The 15,737-nt window shown below is 44.4% G+C and overlaps 1 protein-coding gene and 1 pseudogene across 3 annotated transcripts in view; both read left to right on the top strand.

Annotated features, from left to right (window-relative positions):
* The window catches only part of TRIML2 (tripartite motif family like 2), a 55,380-nt gene that overhangs the window by 17,240 nt on the left and 22,403 nt on the right, over positions 1-15,737 (top strand). Inside the window, exon 2 of one of the 3 annotated variants that reach the window (XM_063664395.1) lies at positions 4,003-4,115. Coding sequence is in view for 1 of the 3 variants with exons in the window: in XM_063664391.1 (XP_063520461.1) it covers positions 4,066-4,068 (3 nt within the window). In the remaining 2 variants the exon portion in view is untranslated. Of the gene's footprint in view, positions 1-4,002; positions 4,116-14,134; positions 15,051-15,737 lie in introns of those variants that run through there. The other 2 variants (XM_063664391.1, XM_063664393.1) reach the window with 2 other exon arrangements.
* LOC129035901 (U6 spliceosomal RNA) lies at positions 2,097-2,196 on the top strand (annotated as a pseudogene).

The following is a 15,737-nucleotide window of genomic DNA, read 5'->3' as shown; positions in this document are numbered from 1 at the left end:
TAAGTTTGATTTATCATATAAGAATTTTGGGCCGGGTGCGGTGGCTCACGTCAGTAATCCCAGCACTTTGGGAGGCTAAGGCGGGTGAGTCACCTGAGGTCAGGAGTTTGAGACCAGCCTGGCCAACATGGTGAAACCCTGTGTCTACTAAAAATACATAAATTAGCTGGGCATGGTGGTAGGTGCCTGTAATCCCAGCTCCTCAGGAGGCTGAGGCAGGAGAATCACCTGAACCCAGGCGGCAGAGGTTGCAGTGAGCTGAGATCACGTCACTGCTCTCCAGCCTGGACAACAAGAGCGAAACTCCATCTCAAATTTAAAAAAAAAAAAAAAAAAAAAAATTCGTGCTGAGGAAGGATATTTTTCAAGTCAGACAATTAAAGTATTTTAAAATATTGACTACATTAATTGATAACTATATCCTGACTATATGAAATGGTCCAGCTTTGTAAACAAGACCAAGCGTAAGGGTCTTTGAGTGGTAAAATTTGCTAGAATTATGTAACAACGCTAAACAAACTCAGAAGTTTAAGAAAACCTATTTTGGGGTTTGACTTAATAAATACAAACCTTCCAGATAGTCTACATATAAAAGTACTGCCCTGGTGGTTCCCCTAACCTTTATATCAATTCACGTGTGATATAAGAAGATATAGTATAGAGCCATGGGAACCTCCATGTAAAATGCTAAGCTTTGCAAAACCCTCAAGATTTTGAAAGGACAAGACCAAAGGCACTTCTAGATGATAAGAAGAAACAAAGAAAAAAATTAAAAGAAAGAAAAAAGAAAAAAAAAGAAGAAGAAAAGAATTTATTTGTTTTGTACTCGGTAATAGTTTTCCTTTTAAACCACCAATCATTTTGAAGAAGAAAGCAAGCTTTCGTTCATCTATTTGCCCAACCATGATTACCTTTAGAAGTGAACTGCAGGGATTAATGGAAGATACCCCAGGGTGAAGGGCATCTACCCCACTTACTGCCTTTTCAGCTTGAGCTTCCTCCGGGAAGTGTTTCCAAATCTCCTTGGATAATTAAATTCCTCCTGTGATACATGAGCTCATAGTTCTTCATATCTCTCCTTCAATGCCTTAGTGTTGTAATTTGTCTCTTGTATTAGACTTAACTCCCTTATGTCAGTCAGTGCTTTTCATACTACTGACCATGACCCACTGGAAGAAACACAGTTTTACATGACATGGGACATGCAGCTGATGAAACACTTTTAGCTTTGCTGCCGAAAAAGTGCCCTGAATCTTTTTTTTTTTTTTTTTTTTTTGAGATGGAGTCTCACTCTTGCCTAGGCTGAGTGCAGTGGCGCAGTCTCAGCTCACTGCAACCTCCACCTCCCGCTCAAAGGATTCTCCTGCTTCAGCCTCCCAAGTAGCTGAGATTACGGGCACGTGCCACCATGCCCGACTAATTTTTTAATATTTTTAGTAGAGACAGGATTTCACCATGTTGACCAGGCTGGTTTCCAACTCCTGACCTCAAATGACCCGCCCGCCTCAGCATCCCAAAGTGCCAAGATTACAGGTGTCAGCCACCACGCCCAGCCCAAATCCCTTATTTTTTTTAGTACTGGTCATGATTAATTCAACTGACATAGCAACCTGCAGTCTAGAAAAACGGACCCAAGAGGAGGGGACCGTGTGTGTGTGTGTTTGTGGGTATTTTATTTTTCTCCACACATTGCATTCTAACAATTCTGTGCATATATATGGAGACTGGCATCAAATAGATGCTGGGTAAACAAAGGGCTGGATGAGAATTTCAACTACCTGTGTGTGTGCTATGTGTTGGATTTCCTTTGAAGAAGGATTTATCTCCTTAAAGTGGAAAGCCACAGGTAACAATCTGTGAGTACCTGTTATTAGCCTCTGTAAGACTGAGAGAGGGTACGCCACTAACTTCATGGAACGAACTTCAACCACGTGGATTACACAGTTAACTACCAGTAATCAAACGTGAAACCTCTCGTGAATGAGTGAGAAGTGGAGAAAAACAAAGAAAATGCAAGAATCTGTCAATACCTGCAGGAGGCTTCTCTCTAGAAGATGCTTATGCAGAATCTGGTCAGAAAAAAACGGAAACCATGATCGCTTCAGCAGCACATAAACTAAAATTGGAACGATATGGAGATTAGCATGGCCCCTGCACGAGGATGACACCCAAATTTGTGAAGCATTCCACATTTTCTTAAAATAAGAAAATTCTTAAAATAAAATGTAAAACTACTGAAACTGATAGCAATTTGTGCTCATTTCATTGAATATGTGAAGACATTTAGTTCATTGTCTTGTGTGAACAGGTATAGAGATAAGTAGGATGAATTTTTGGAAAATAAATACTTTGTATCTTCTAAAGAACTTTGGTTCAGGGAGAGGGTTTCACCCTTGTAGGGGAAGGGTAAAATGTATTACTTTCTCATGAAAAAGTCCTCACCGAGTATATTTTCTTTCTAGGTTAAATTCTGTGCCAAAGCTATTCTAGGTTTGTGTTGAGGCTATCATTTTGGTCTAACAAAATAATTTTGTGTTAGAACAGAATTTTTGATTTGTTTTCTTTTTTTTAGATACAGTCTCACTCTGTTGCCCAGGCTGGAGTGCAGTGGCGCTATCTCAGCTCACCGCAACCTCCACCTCCCAGGTTCAAGCAATTCTCCTGCATCAGTCTCCCGAATAGCTGAGATTACAGGCGCCTGCCATCACGCCCGGCTAATTCTTGTATTTTTGGTAGAGACAGGGTTTCGCCATGTTGACCAGGCTGGTCTCGAACTCCTGACCTCAGGTGATCCACCCGCCTCAGCCTCCCAAAGTGCTGGGATTACAGGTGTGAGCCACCGCGCCCGGCTTGATTTGTTTCCTGAACCCAACATAAGATGTAGGCGTTGCTTGAAAAATCCACTTCTAATCCTCTTTCTTTATCTCCTTAGTCACTGAGCAGTTCAGTGGGGTGTCTGTGTCAGTTGTCTATTGCATTGTAACAGGTGACCACAAACTTAGCATCTGAAAACAACACCCATGTAGGGGCTCACAGTTCTGCAACCAGAAATCCAGCATCCCGTGACTGGGTTCTCTGCTCAGAGTCTCAGAGGCTGGACAGCAAGTATTCTCTTAAGTTTGGGGTCTTCTTCCAAGTTCATTTACATCGTTGACAGAACTCAGTTCCTTAAAGTTAGAGGAGTGGATGAAGACCCCATTTTCTTGCTGACTGTCAATGAGAGTTGCTGTCAGAGGCCACTGTCCACCACTGTCAGATCCACGCCGTGTGTCTCTCCAGAATCCTTCTCCCAAGCCACCAATCCCTCACATTGTGTCTTCCTCACCACAAAAACCCAGTCTTTGTTAGGGGCTCACATGAGTAGGTCAGGCCTATCCAGGGCAATCTGCCTACCTGAAGGTCAATTGATTTGGCCTTAATTACATCTGCAAAATCTCTCACATCAGCAATGAGACTTTTTTTTTTTTTTTTTTTTTTTTTTGAGACATAGTCTCACTCTGTCACTCTGTTGCCCAGGCTGGAGTACAGTGGTGTGATTTTGGCTCACTGCAACCTCCACCTCCTTCCAGGTTCAAGCAATTCTCCTGCCTCAGCCTCCCAAGTAGCTGGGATCATAGGTGCACACCGCCATACCTGGCTAATTTTTGGATGTTAGTGGAGACGGGGTTTCACCATGTTGTCCAGGATGGTCTTGATCTCTTGACCTCGTGATCCACCCGCCTCGGCCTCCCAAAGTGCTGGGATTACAGACATGAACCACCGCTCCTGGCCAGTACCCAGATTAGTGTGTGTTTGAAAAACTGGGAGAAGGTGTATGTGTACCAGTGGGTGAGAATCCTGGGGGCATTCTCATATTTCTGCCCACCACAGTGCCTCTTCTCTATGTGCCTGTATCTAAGGGATGGCCTACTTACTGAAGGCATCCAGTGAGAAAAGGGAGTAAGGAAAACAAATTTTTTTCTTAGCATTACCTAAACAGAGTAACTCCATCTTTGTTCACAGGCACCATTCCAAGATGAAGAATGTCCCCAAGGTGGTTTTGAGAAGGCCTGAGAACGCAACAAGATGGTAAGAATGGATGAGAGAATTTTCAGGCGAAGTCAGCAATGGCGCAGGTGAGCTGGCCTGGATTCACGCTGTTCTATCACTGTACTGCGCCTCCACGCTTGGAGCAGGCAAGAGAAAAGACCAAGGCTTACCCATACAGGATTAAAATCAAATGAAACTGTCCATGGCACACAGGACTTGGATAGAAATATCGGTTTCCTTCTATCCTCTCTCTTTTCAGGAACTATCAGTTTCAAGAAAATGCTTTTGATTCACAGGTTTTATATTGCAGCTCTTCATTATTAAAGCCACATAGTCTAGAAGGCAGAGACAGTCTGAGTCCTTCTCCACGATTAACACTGCTTTTTCCAGAGCTTTATCTCCTGCTCCTCAGCCACCTCCCCTCGCCATCACTGCCAAAAACTCAGAATGATCCCATGAGTTATCCCAAACTCAGATAAATCCCATGCTCAGCTGTCCATGTTAGATCTTCCAGACCTTAACTTTAGGACAGTCAATGTATCCAATGTACTAGCTTCAGCTATGTGTGACAGTAAAAAGCAAAGTAATGGTGGCTTAAAGAGGGTGGAAGTTTATTTTCCTCATTTAATATCCAGTAGGCAGAATGAATTCAGGGACCTTGACTCTCATTTCTTTGACACATGCAGCCTCCATCCTACAGGATATCTGGTGACCCAGTTTCTATCATTGTGTTTACATTGAAGCCAGGCTCAAGAGGAGAAGGGTACACCCTCTCTCTTTAAGACTCTACAAAGTGACCAGCTGCGGTGGCTCACGCCTGTAATCCCAGCACTCTGGGAGGCTGAGGCGGGCGGATCCCTGAGGTCAGGAGTTTGAGACCAGCCTGCCCAACATGGTGAAACCCTGTCTCTACTAAAAATACAAAAAATTAGCCGGGCATGGTGGCAGGCGCCTTTAGCCCAGCTACTTGGGAGGCTGAGGCAGGAGAACCGCTTGAACCTAGGAGGTGGAGGTTGCAGTCAGCCAAGATCATGCCACTGCACTCCAGCCTGGGTGACAGAGCAAGACTCTGTCTTAAAAAAAAGAAAAAAGAAAAAAAGGACTCTACAAAGTGGCACAAAAACTTTGTGGTAGAACCTGTTGGCGAGAACATAATGACATGTCTATATGTTGCTGCGGTGGGGGCTGGCTAGGCGTCTTTCCCCCACATTGTGACGATTGATTTTAGGTGTCAACTTGGCTGAATTAAGGAATGCCTAGAAACCTGGGAAAGCATTATTTGGGGTATGTCTGTGAAAGTGTTTCTGGAAAAGATGAGGGTGAGAGTCACACTGGAGGGGATGGGGAAGATCTGCCCTCAATCGGGTGGGCACTCCAAGCAAAAACAGAGCAAAGGCGAATCTGTGTGTCCATCTTCCGTGGTGGGATGCAGGCCCTCTTCCTCTCCTGTCCTTGTTCACCAGAACTCCGGGTTCCCAGGCCTTTGGGCCCCAGGACTTACACCAGTAGCTCCCGGGGTTTGCGGGGCTTCAGCCCTGGCCACGAGCCCCACCATCGGCCTCCCTGGCTCTAAGGCCTTCACACGTGGCTGGTCTCCAGCTGGAGACACACCCTCCAGCTGACACACGAGGGCGTGTCACATCCTGGGACTTACCAGCCTCCTAATAGCATAAGCCAGTTCCCCTGATACACCTCCTCTCATGCATCTCTCTACCTATCCTACTGATTGTGTCTTTCTGGAGAACTCTAATCCCAGTGCCTAAACCCTGGATGGGAAGACAGAGCCCTTCCCTCACGGAGTCCTCGGATTTGCAGCGTGTGGTTAATCGAGGTGACTGTCTTGACAGGCTGATTCTCCTGCCATCGTGAGAACTCAGAACTTTACCTCGGAGTCATTACTGGGGGTGCATGTGGGAGAGAAGCGTGGCTGAGCAGTAGGAGTCGGTCAGGTATCCCGGAAGACAAAGATGTCTCCTTCTCCAGTGTGGATTTGTATTTGCCGAGGTGTTTGGCAGACACCACTGTATTTTCTGTAACCACATTCTTTACTATTAGTTCCTCAAGCAAAGCTTGTTACAAACAAGGAAGAGCTCTCACTAGGTATTTGGGGGCTGTTTTCGTTTATGATGCTACTAGAGACTACCTCCTACTCTGTTTGCCAATTGTGCCATTAGGACTCTGCATCCTGTCTTCTTTTTTTTCATTCCCACAATATGCGTGGGGATTCTGTACAATTAATTGTCTGCCCAGTCCACAAATCTTTAAAAAGAAAACTATGTTTAACCCTCCGAGAAAAAAAAAAATCCTGGATTAGGAGTCAGGGACTTTTGCACTAAGCAGATAGAATAATAGATAAAATGTAGGCCTGGCTCCTCCCTCCACTGTTTCTAATTACAATCAAAATGCACATTGAAATAGTTACAGGCTAAAGAAGAAGTTATTTGGCAGTAATGACACTACTTACTTTCTTTCAAGATTGTAATCACCGCAACATTTAACCAGTCCCTACATTCTACCCACTACTGATGAAAAAGCATTGACAAAGTCAGCACTATGTTCTAACAGGGCCAGTGCAGTGGCTCACGCCTGTGATCCCAGTACGATTACTTGAGGCCAGGAGTTCAAAGCTTGCACTATGTTCTAACAGGGCCAGTGCAGTGGCTCACGCCTGTAATCCCAGTACGATTACTTGAGGCCAGGAGTTCAAAGCTTGCACTGTGTTCTAACAGGGCCAGTGCTATGGCTCACGCCTGTAATCCCAGTACGATTACTTGAGGCCAGGAGTTCAAAGCTTGCACTATGTTCTAACAGGGCCAGTGCAGTGGCTCACGCCTGTAATCCCAGTACGATTACTTGAGGCCAGGAGTTCAAAGCTTGCACTGTGTTCTAACAGGGCCAGTGCTATGGCTCACGCCTGTAATCCCAGTACGATTACTTGAGGCCAGGAGTTCAAAGCTTGCACTATGTTCTAACAGGGCCAGTGCTGTGGCTCACGCCTGTAATCCCAGTACGATTACTTGAGGCCAGGAGTTCAAAGCTTGCACTATGTTCTAACAGGGCCAGTGCTGTGGCTCATGCCTGTAATCCCAGTACGATTACTTGAGGCCAGAAGTTCAAAGCTTGCACTACGTTCTAACAGGGCCAGTGCCATGGCTCATGCCTGTAATCCCAGTACTTTGACGGGGGGGATTACTTGAGGCCAGGAGTTCACGACCAGTCTGAGAAACAAAGCCAGACTCTGTCTCTACAAAGAAACTTTGTGAAAAAATAGCCAGGCGCAATGGCGTGTGTCTGTACTTAGGAGGCTGTGGTGAGAGGATGGCTTGAACCCAGGACGTCGAGGCCGCAGTCAGCCATGATGGTGCCACTGCTCTCCAGCCTCAGCAACAGAGGGAAAAACATTAATTTTAAGTATTAGATATATTGACTTGGTAAAGATCAGAGATCAAGACTAAGCATTTAAGTTAGCATCTACACTAGTGGAAATGATATAAATATTAAGATTTAATAATGTGGGCTGGGCGCAGTGGCTCATGCCTGTAATCCCAGCACTTTGAGAGGCCAAGGCGGGCAGATCACCAGGTCAGGAGATCGAGACCAGCCTGGCCAACACGGTGAAACCCCGTTTCTACTAAAAATGCAAAAATTAACTGGGCATGGTGGTGGGCGCCGGTAATCCCAGCTACTCAGGAGGCTGAGGCAGGAGAATTGCTTGAACCTAGGAGGCAGAGGTTGCAGCGAGCTGAGATCGCACCATTGCACTCCAGCCTGGGGGACGAAAGCAAGACTTCGTCTCAAAAAAAAAAAAAAATTAATAATGTGAAAGAAACATATTTTATTCATATGCACACACACGAACTGTGATTACTACATACAACCCATTGATGTTTCTGTCAAACGTGTCCTCCTTCTACCTTCAAGAGGGATGCTCATCTAAAATCATTTGCAGACAACTTTTTTTGAGAGTATAATACTAACAGAATTATTAAGTTTTTAAAGAAACAAAACCTGAGAAAGCACACTAGGCCTAGGTAGATGTATCCTGTGTAAACTTCTGAATCTTAGAAAACATTCTTTTGCATTAGCTAGGTGGGGACAGCAGAAACAGTTTTATTATAGTTTAGTCTTACAATGTTTACTAAAATATTTGCGTTTATAACTTTTCCTAAAGAGTTATATCCATAAGATCTTTTTACTTTACCATGTTATCTCCACTACTTTTCTATAACTTCATGTTTGTATCCATTTTCATTTTTTCTTTTTTTTTAGGTGGGTGGGGGACAGAGTTTTGCTCTTGTTGCCTAGGCTGGAGTGCAATGGCACAATCCCAGACTACCGCAACCTCCACCTCCCGGGATTACAGGCATGCACCACCATGCCCAGCAAATTTTGTACTTTTAGTAGAGCCGGGGTTTCTCCATATCGGTCAGGCTGGTCTCGACTCCCTATCTCAGGTATCCGCCCTCCTCAGCCTCCCAAAATGCTGGGATTTCAGGAGTGAGCCACTGTGCCGGGCTGTTTCCATTTTCTTTCTTCTTCTTCTTTTTTTTAAATTAATTAATTTATTTATTTATTTGAGACGGAGTCTCGCTGTCGCCCAGGCTGGAGTGCGGTGGCGCGATCTCGGCTCACTGCAAGCTCCACCTCCCGGGTTCCCGCCATTCTCCTGCCTCAGCCTCCCGAGTAGCTGGGACCACAGGCGCCGCCACCACTCCCGGGTAATTTTTGTATTTTTAATAGAGACGGGGTTTCACCATGTTGGCCAGGCTGGTCTCAAACTCCTGGGCTCAGCCAATCCACCCGCCTCGGCCTCCCAAAGTGCTGGGATTACAGGCGTGAGCCACCGCGCCCGGCCTCCATTTTCTTTATAAAAGGTACTTTATGACTAAGAAGCAATCTATAGCTTATATCCTACCCGGTTAAATGTAAATGTTCGTTACTCAGGGTGGCCCTTATTTTTGCCATCTCTGTGCTGCTTCCACCCTAGCAAACCACGCCCTTTTTCTACTTAACATTCACTTTAACCACTTTAACAAGAGAAGCAAAAAAGCAGTGTCTCTCCAGGACTGCACCGACAATACTGATCAACAGATCCTTGCTAAGCCGCCGCAGCCGGGAGATGTAAAGTTTAGTACAGGGACTGAGCATGCTGAGGAAATACTCTTGTTTACATCACTACTAGGGCTACTGTTGAAGGTGGATTTGGGGAAGGATTTCCTGCATTATACTTTGAGAGAAGATGGATAGTACTGATTTATTGATTTATTTTGTCTCTCAGCCATCTTTCCTCATGCATTCCAATCAGACTATGAAACTGTGTTCACAGTAGTACAACACTACTGTGTACTAAATTGAGTAGGTTGAATAAATTAAGTAAACTGCATCAAGTTCTGCAAGACTAACACCGGGTTTTGTAAAAATATTTTGACGACATAAAATTTTCTTTGCTTTTCTTTTTTCTGGAGGCAGAATCTTGTTCTATCCCCTAGGTTGGAGTGCAGTGGCTCAATCTCAGCTCACTGCAACCTCCGCCTCCTGGGTTCAAGCAATTCTCCTGCCTCAGCCTCCTGAGTAGTAGGGACTACAGGCGCCTGCCACCACGCCAGGCTAATTTTTTGTATTTTTAGTAGAGACAGGCTTTCGCCATGTTGGCCAGGCTGGTCTTGAACTCCTGACCTCAGGCAATCTGCCCACCTTGGCCTGCCAAAGTGCTGGAATTACAGGTATGAGCCACCATGCCTGGCCAGATTTTCTGTTTGAACGAATATTGCCGGCATAATAACCTCTGGTCAAGTTTATTTATAAAGCTGCTTTTTTCTCTGAGATCCAATCCCTTACATTTGATGCCAGTCCTGTTAAACAGGTCCAGGTCCTGAAGGGTATCCAAATTATCAGATAACTTTAAAGTGTGGAGCAGGCTTTTTGACTCCTTGTTTCATGAGGGTGTAAAGATGCATATCCTCAGTGATAGTGAGTAGCATGTACATTTTAGTATCTTGTTAAATTTTTATTACTTATTTATTTTAGAGACAGGGTATCACTCTGTCACCCAGGCTGGAGTGCAGGGGCGCAATCATAGCTCACTGCAGCCTCAACCTCTCTGGCTTGAGATCCTCCCTCCTCAGCCTCCCAAGTAGCTGCAACTATAAGTAGGCACCACCATGCCCAGCGATTTTAATATCTTGATGATGAGGCTTTATTATTGAAATTGACTATAATGGAATAGAAAAAATTATTCATAAAAATTTATACCAGTGGCTGGGCGTGGTGGCTCACACCTCTAATCCCAGCACTTTGGGAGGCCAAGGTGGATGGATCACGAGGTCAGGAGATCGAGACCATCCTGGCCAACATGGTGAAACCCCATCTCTATTAAAAATACAAAAATTAGCTGGGCATGGTGGGGCATGCCTGTAGTCCCAGCTACTTGGGAGGCTGAGGCAGGAGAATCACTTGAACCCAGGAGGCAGAGGTTGCAGTGAGCTGAGATCGCGCCACTGCACTCCAACCTGAGCGACAGAGCGAGACTCCGTCTCAAAAAAAAAAAATTATACCAGTGGCCTAAAAGTTTTCAGATAAACATTACTTTAATAAAAGCTGAATATATGCCTTGATATCAATTATACAGTTACCACATTATTAATATGTATATTATTAAACAAAAGAAACTGAAAAGGGCATCAAAAATCTCTTTATTTCCCATATGCCAATAATTCATCTCTACCACCTCCATCACCACCCTGGCTGCACTCTCCCTCACATAGAGGGCTGTGCCCTTGACTTTGCTGAAAAGAATGACTCTGGGCGAGAAGAGGAAGCATACTCATTCAGAGAGCAATTTCTGTTCTCATTACCACTCTCCTCGCTCCTCCGTGTGTTTCATCCAGCCTCTCCTAATGCTCAGAGACTTGTGAAAGATGGTGACGGTGACTCATGGTGCAAGTGATGCTTAGCGTTCGGTGGCTTGCTGCAGGTCGTGGGAAGTGTGTGGCCAAGCTGGAATCAGAGCCCACGTCAGTCTAATTTCATCCATGAGACATGATGCTTTCCTCAGCCTGTGAACTTTGGCAAAAATCTGAACTTCATTTGCTCAGGATTCACTGATTTCAGCTAAAGCCAGCCTGTTCCTTTTGCTGAGGGTATTCTCTCTAGTGAAAGTCAACAGGGCTTGTCCCGGTGTTGTAATAGGTGAGGTGAAGGTGACCTCTTAATTCTGTTGGAATTGTTAGGAGGATTATCTTCCTTACAAAAGAGTGCAAGCAAACTGAACATGTTGGGTTCAGATAAGCATGCACTGACTTACAACAACAAATGGGTAACTGTGCTATCATGAGGTCGACCATAATGTTTGATTCTTTTTTTTTTTTTTTTTGAAACAGAGTCTTGCTCCGTCGCCCAGGCTGGAGTGCAGTGGCTGTGATCTCGGCTCACTGCAACCTCTGCCTACCGGGTTCAAGCGAATCTCCTGCCTCAGCCTCCCAAGTAGCTGGGATTACAGGCGCCCGCCACCATGCCCAGCTAATTTTTATATTTTTAGTAGAGACAAGGTTTCACCATGTTGGCCAGGATGGTCTTGATCTCTTGACCTTGTGATCCACCTGCCTCGGCCTCCCAAAGTGCTGGGATTACAGGCGTGAGCCACAGCGCCCGGCCCCCATAATGTGTGACTCTTAATTTTTTTTTTTTTTTTTTGAGACAGAGCTTTGCTCTTGTTGCCCAGGCTGGAGTGCAGTGGCACGATCTCGGCTCACTGCGACCTCTACCTCCTGGGTTCAAGTGATTCTCCTGCCTCAGCCTCCTGAGTAGCTGGGCATGCACCCATGCCCGGCTAATTTTGTATTTTTAGTAGAGACGGGGTTTCTCCATGTTGGTCAGGCTGGTCTTGAAGTCCGGACCTCAGGTGATCCGCCCGCCTCGGCCTCTCAAAGTGCTGGGATTGCAGGCGTGAGCCACTGCGCCTGGCCTGATTCTTAAGTTTTAATGCTTTCTTAAACAAGGAAGAAGCAATTGAACATGACTTCTGGACCTCTTAGAGCTGTGGGAAGTAAGCCAGTGAGAGCCAAGCCCCTGCTTCTAATGGAGCAGCCTTGGAGAAAAGGAGCCAGAGAGAAGCCACACCTTCCAGAAGAGTGATAACACTGGGACCACAACCAGCGCACCCCTGCCTCCAGCTCTTCTTTTCTGGAATGGGAGGAGGTGATAGTCTCCTGCTGCAGATTTGGTCCAAAGTAACAAATACAGCCTTGTTTGGCAGCAGCCATACTCATCCCACCCAGAAGCCGAAAGTATGCCAGCCTGGGGTGAGTGGTGAAGGTGATGTGGCTAACAAAGGGGACAGGACTGTTTTTGTCTTGTCCTGGTTTTTTGAGACCGAGTCTCTCTCTGTTGCCCAGGCTGGAGTGCAGTGGCACGATCTTGGCTCACTACAACTTCCGCCTCCTGAGTTCAAGCAATTTCTGGCTAATTTTTGTATTTTTAGTAGAGAAAAGGTTTCCCATGTTGGCCAGGCTGGTCTTGAACTCCTGACCTCAAGTGATCCACCCGCCTCGGTCATCCAAAGTGCTAGAGATACAGGCGTGAGCCAGAGTACCCGGCTGGGATACGACAGTTACAAGTTCATGAAATGACTTACGAGAACAATGACTTACTCATTCATAATTGTATTTGTTCTTTGACAGTGAAAAAAAATTACATTTCTTCAGGATTTTTATTTTAATGAAAAGTTTTCCTATGAAAAATCTAACCACCTTAAAAAGATCTGTGTTCCTTGTAATGTGATTACTGTAGCCCTATGAAAGCATCTCGTGATAAATTGTCATACAAATTTGAGGCATCTTTTTTATAAATTGTCAAGCCATTTGGTTGACATTTAATAAGGACAAATAAGTATAATAAGGAAATATCATGAAATTTGGCACCAGATTCAAATTCCATATCTTCAATTTTCTGCACCCAGTGCTCTTGGTCAATTACTTAATCCAGTGACTTAATCTCTATGTCATCTACTTTATCAGCTGCAGATGTACCTCACAGGGTTGTGGGGCATGTAACAGTAAATAAGGGTTTAGCACATTTTTTTGTAATGTTTTTAGAATTATCTTAAAATATTGACTTTTCTAGAATTAATAATTTAATTATTAATAAATATTTACTAGTAAGACAGGCTTTAATAAATATTTATTTAAGTATTTAATAAGTATTTAATACTCTAAAACAGGCTTTAAGGGACTTCAAATCCTGACAATATGCTTGATGTTTATTTTCCATTTGATTCAAAGATTACAAAGTTTTCTTGTCAAAATGAGTAAGCTCAAGAGTTATGAAAGCTCAAGGGATGGTGAGAATAAATGACAGAGTATCTGACAAGTATATGTGAGTATCTTCACAGACGTTGGCTGTACCCAGGCTTAGAAGAGAAAGGAAGATTGGATTAGAAAAATAAGAGAAGTAAAGGACGATGGATGGCTGAGGAGGGGAGGGGCGCACAGGAATAAATGTGGTCTATTTGAAGAAAGCTGGGGAATTGGGTTTTGGAAAAGAGAGTGGGTGTATGTAATCATCTGAGATAAGAGAAAGGGTGTATGGCTGGGCGCGGTGGCCAGAACTTTTGGAGGCCAAGGAGGGTGGGTCACCTGAGGTCAGGAGTTTGAGACCAGCCTGGCCGACATGGTGAAACCCCATCTCCACTAAAAATACAAAAATTAGCTGGGTGTGGTGGGCGCCTATAATCCCAGCTACTCGGGAGGCCGAGGTGGGAAAATTGCTTGAACCTGGGAGGCGGAGGCTGCAGTGAGCCGAGATCGCTCCACTGCACTCCAGCCTAGGCAACAGAGTGAGACTCTCGTCTAAAAAAAAAAAAAAAAGAAAAAAGAAAAAGAGAAATGGTGTATTGAGATTCCATAAGGTAGAACCAGGTTCTGAAAGATCAGATAAGCCAAGGAGAAGAATTCTCATTATCCTGTCAGCAGTATAAAGAAAAAAACTCACTGGTTTGATTAGCAGGGGATTGATTGACTGATGCAATAAAAACCCTCGGGGACAAAACTATAAAACTTAGAAAGCTGTGAAGAGTTCCTCCTCACTGAAGCCAAATATCAAATATGAATTATCTGGGATTGTTCCCTGACCTCCCATCTGTGACAGATTCCTTAGGCAGTTATCCCTACTCTTGGTTTTTCTTTCCACAGATAATGGAATGAACACTTCTTCCAGCAAATGTTCTAGAAACTAACAAGTCAGGCATTATTTTCTACTAAGGAACAAACACAGTCTTGAGTGTTAGCTTGAAGGCTTCTTTCCTGTGAAATTGTCAATATACACTAGATTCATTAAGAAAGAAAACCCCAAACCTTAAGGAGCTAGAAGTGTTAGGCACTGTACATGGCATTGGAGATAAAACAAGATATTTATCCAGCCAAGGTCAGGGCTATTAAGCATTTTCTGGGAGCCCATTAAAAATGTAAATTACAGACCCCACCCTAGATTTCTGGAATCAGAGACCCTGTGAAGAGGCTTGCGTTTTAATAAACTCAGGTGGTTCTAATGAGATTAATTGTGTGACTATGATAAGAAACTTCACAGATGCCTTCCTGATGGTGTGAGGGCGGGGCTGAGGGAGGAACTGAACAGATAAAATCTCTTCGGTCTCCACTGGTCCAGCTTTTTCCCTAAAGGAAATACCTTGGTTCGGCGTGGTGACTCATTCCTGTAATCCCAGCACTTTGGGAGGCTGAGGCAGGCAGATTGCTTGAGCCCAGGAGTTCAAGACCAGCCTGGGAAACATACTGAAACCCCGTTTCTACAAAAAATACAAAAATTAGCCGGGTGTGGTCGTGCAGCGCCTGTAATCCCAGCTACTCAGGAGGTTAAGGTGGGAGAATCACTTGAGCCTGGGAGCTCGAGGCTGTAGTGAGCCGAGATCGCACCACTGCATTCCAGCCTGGGTGACAGAGCAAGACCCTGTCTCAAACAAAAAAAAAAAAAAAAAAAAAAAGGAAATACCCAGGATTGCTACAAAGAAAGTAAGTGAGATTTTCTCTCTAGATCATTTTCTTAATAATTGTTTCTAAACTTGATCTTAGAATCTATGTGTGCGTGTGTGTGTGTATCTGTGTGTTATCAGGAAAAAGCCTGAAGAAAAAAATTAGGAAAAACAAAATAAGGGTAGACAACATGCTGGGGACTTAAATCGTCAATTTTCCTTTGCTGTTTCTGTAAAAATATTCAGTCTCCCTCTCTCATTACGCCTTCAATTTTTACTGGTTTGACATAAAATACATTTTAAAATATTTATTGTGCATCGAGTATGTCAGATGTAGACACAGGGCATCTCAAGGACTTAGTTTCTTATGGATGGAGAGTGACCCACAAGTAAACTTGTTCATAGAAAGATAAAATCATTTCGCTACAAAGAAAATAAAATAAGGAGATGAGTAGTGGGAAGGTATTTCAAATTGAGTAGCGATGGAAAGGTCTCTCTTGGGAAGACATCTGAGCTGAGAACTGCAGAGAAGAGGCAGCCAGAATTGCAAAAAGATGAGAGAAGAGCTTTGCTGGCCATGGAAGGGGGAAGGGCTGTGATGAATTAGAGGCAACTAGAATTGGCAGTGATGGGGGAAAGCTATAGTGAGATCAGAAGAAGGCAGGAGGCCAGATTCTACAGGGCTGGGTTACCCACTTGGATCTTACTCTAAATGCCATAGAAAGTG

Source organism: Pongo pygmaeus, chromosome 3 (assembly GCF_028885625.2).
Source record: "Pongo pygmaeus isolate AG05252 chromosome 3, NHGRI_mPonPyg2-v2.0_pri, whole genome shotgun sequence".
In the NCBI taxonomy this organism is placed as follows: domain Eukaryota; kingdom Metazoa; phylum Chordata; class Mammalia; order Primates; family Hominidae; genus Pongo; species Pongo pygmaeus.
The sequence above is the reverse complement of the archived record's forward strand: the minus strand, read 5'-3'. Positions and strand labels throughout refer to the sequence as shown.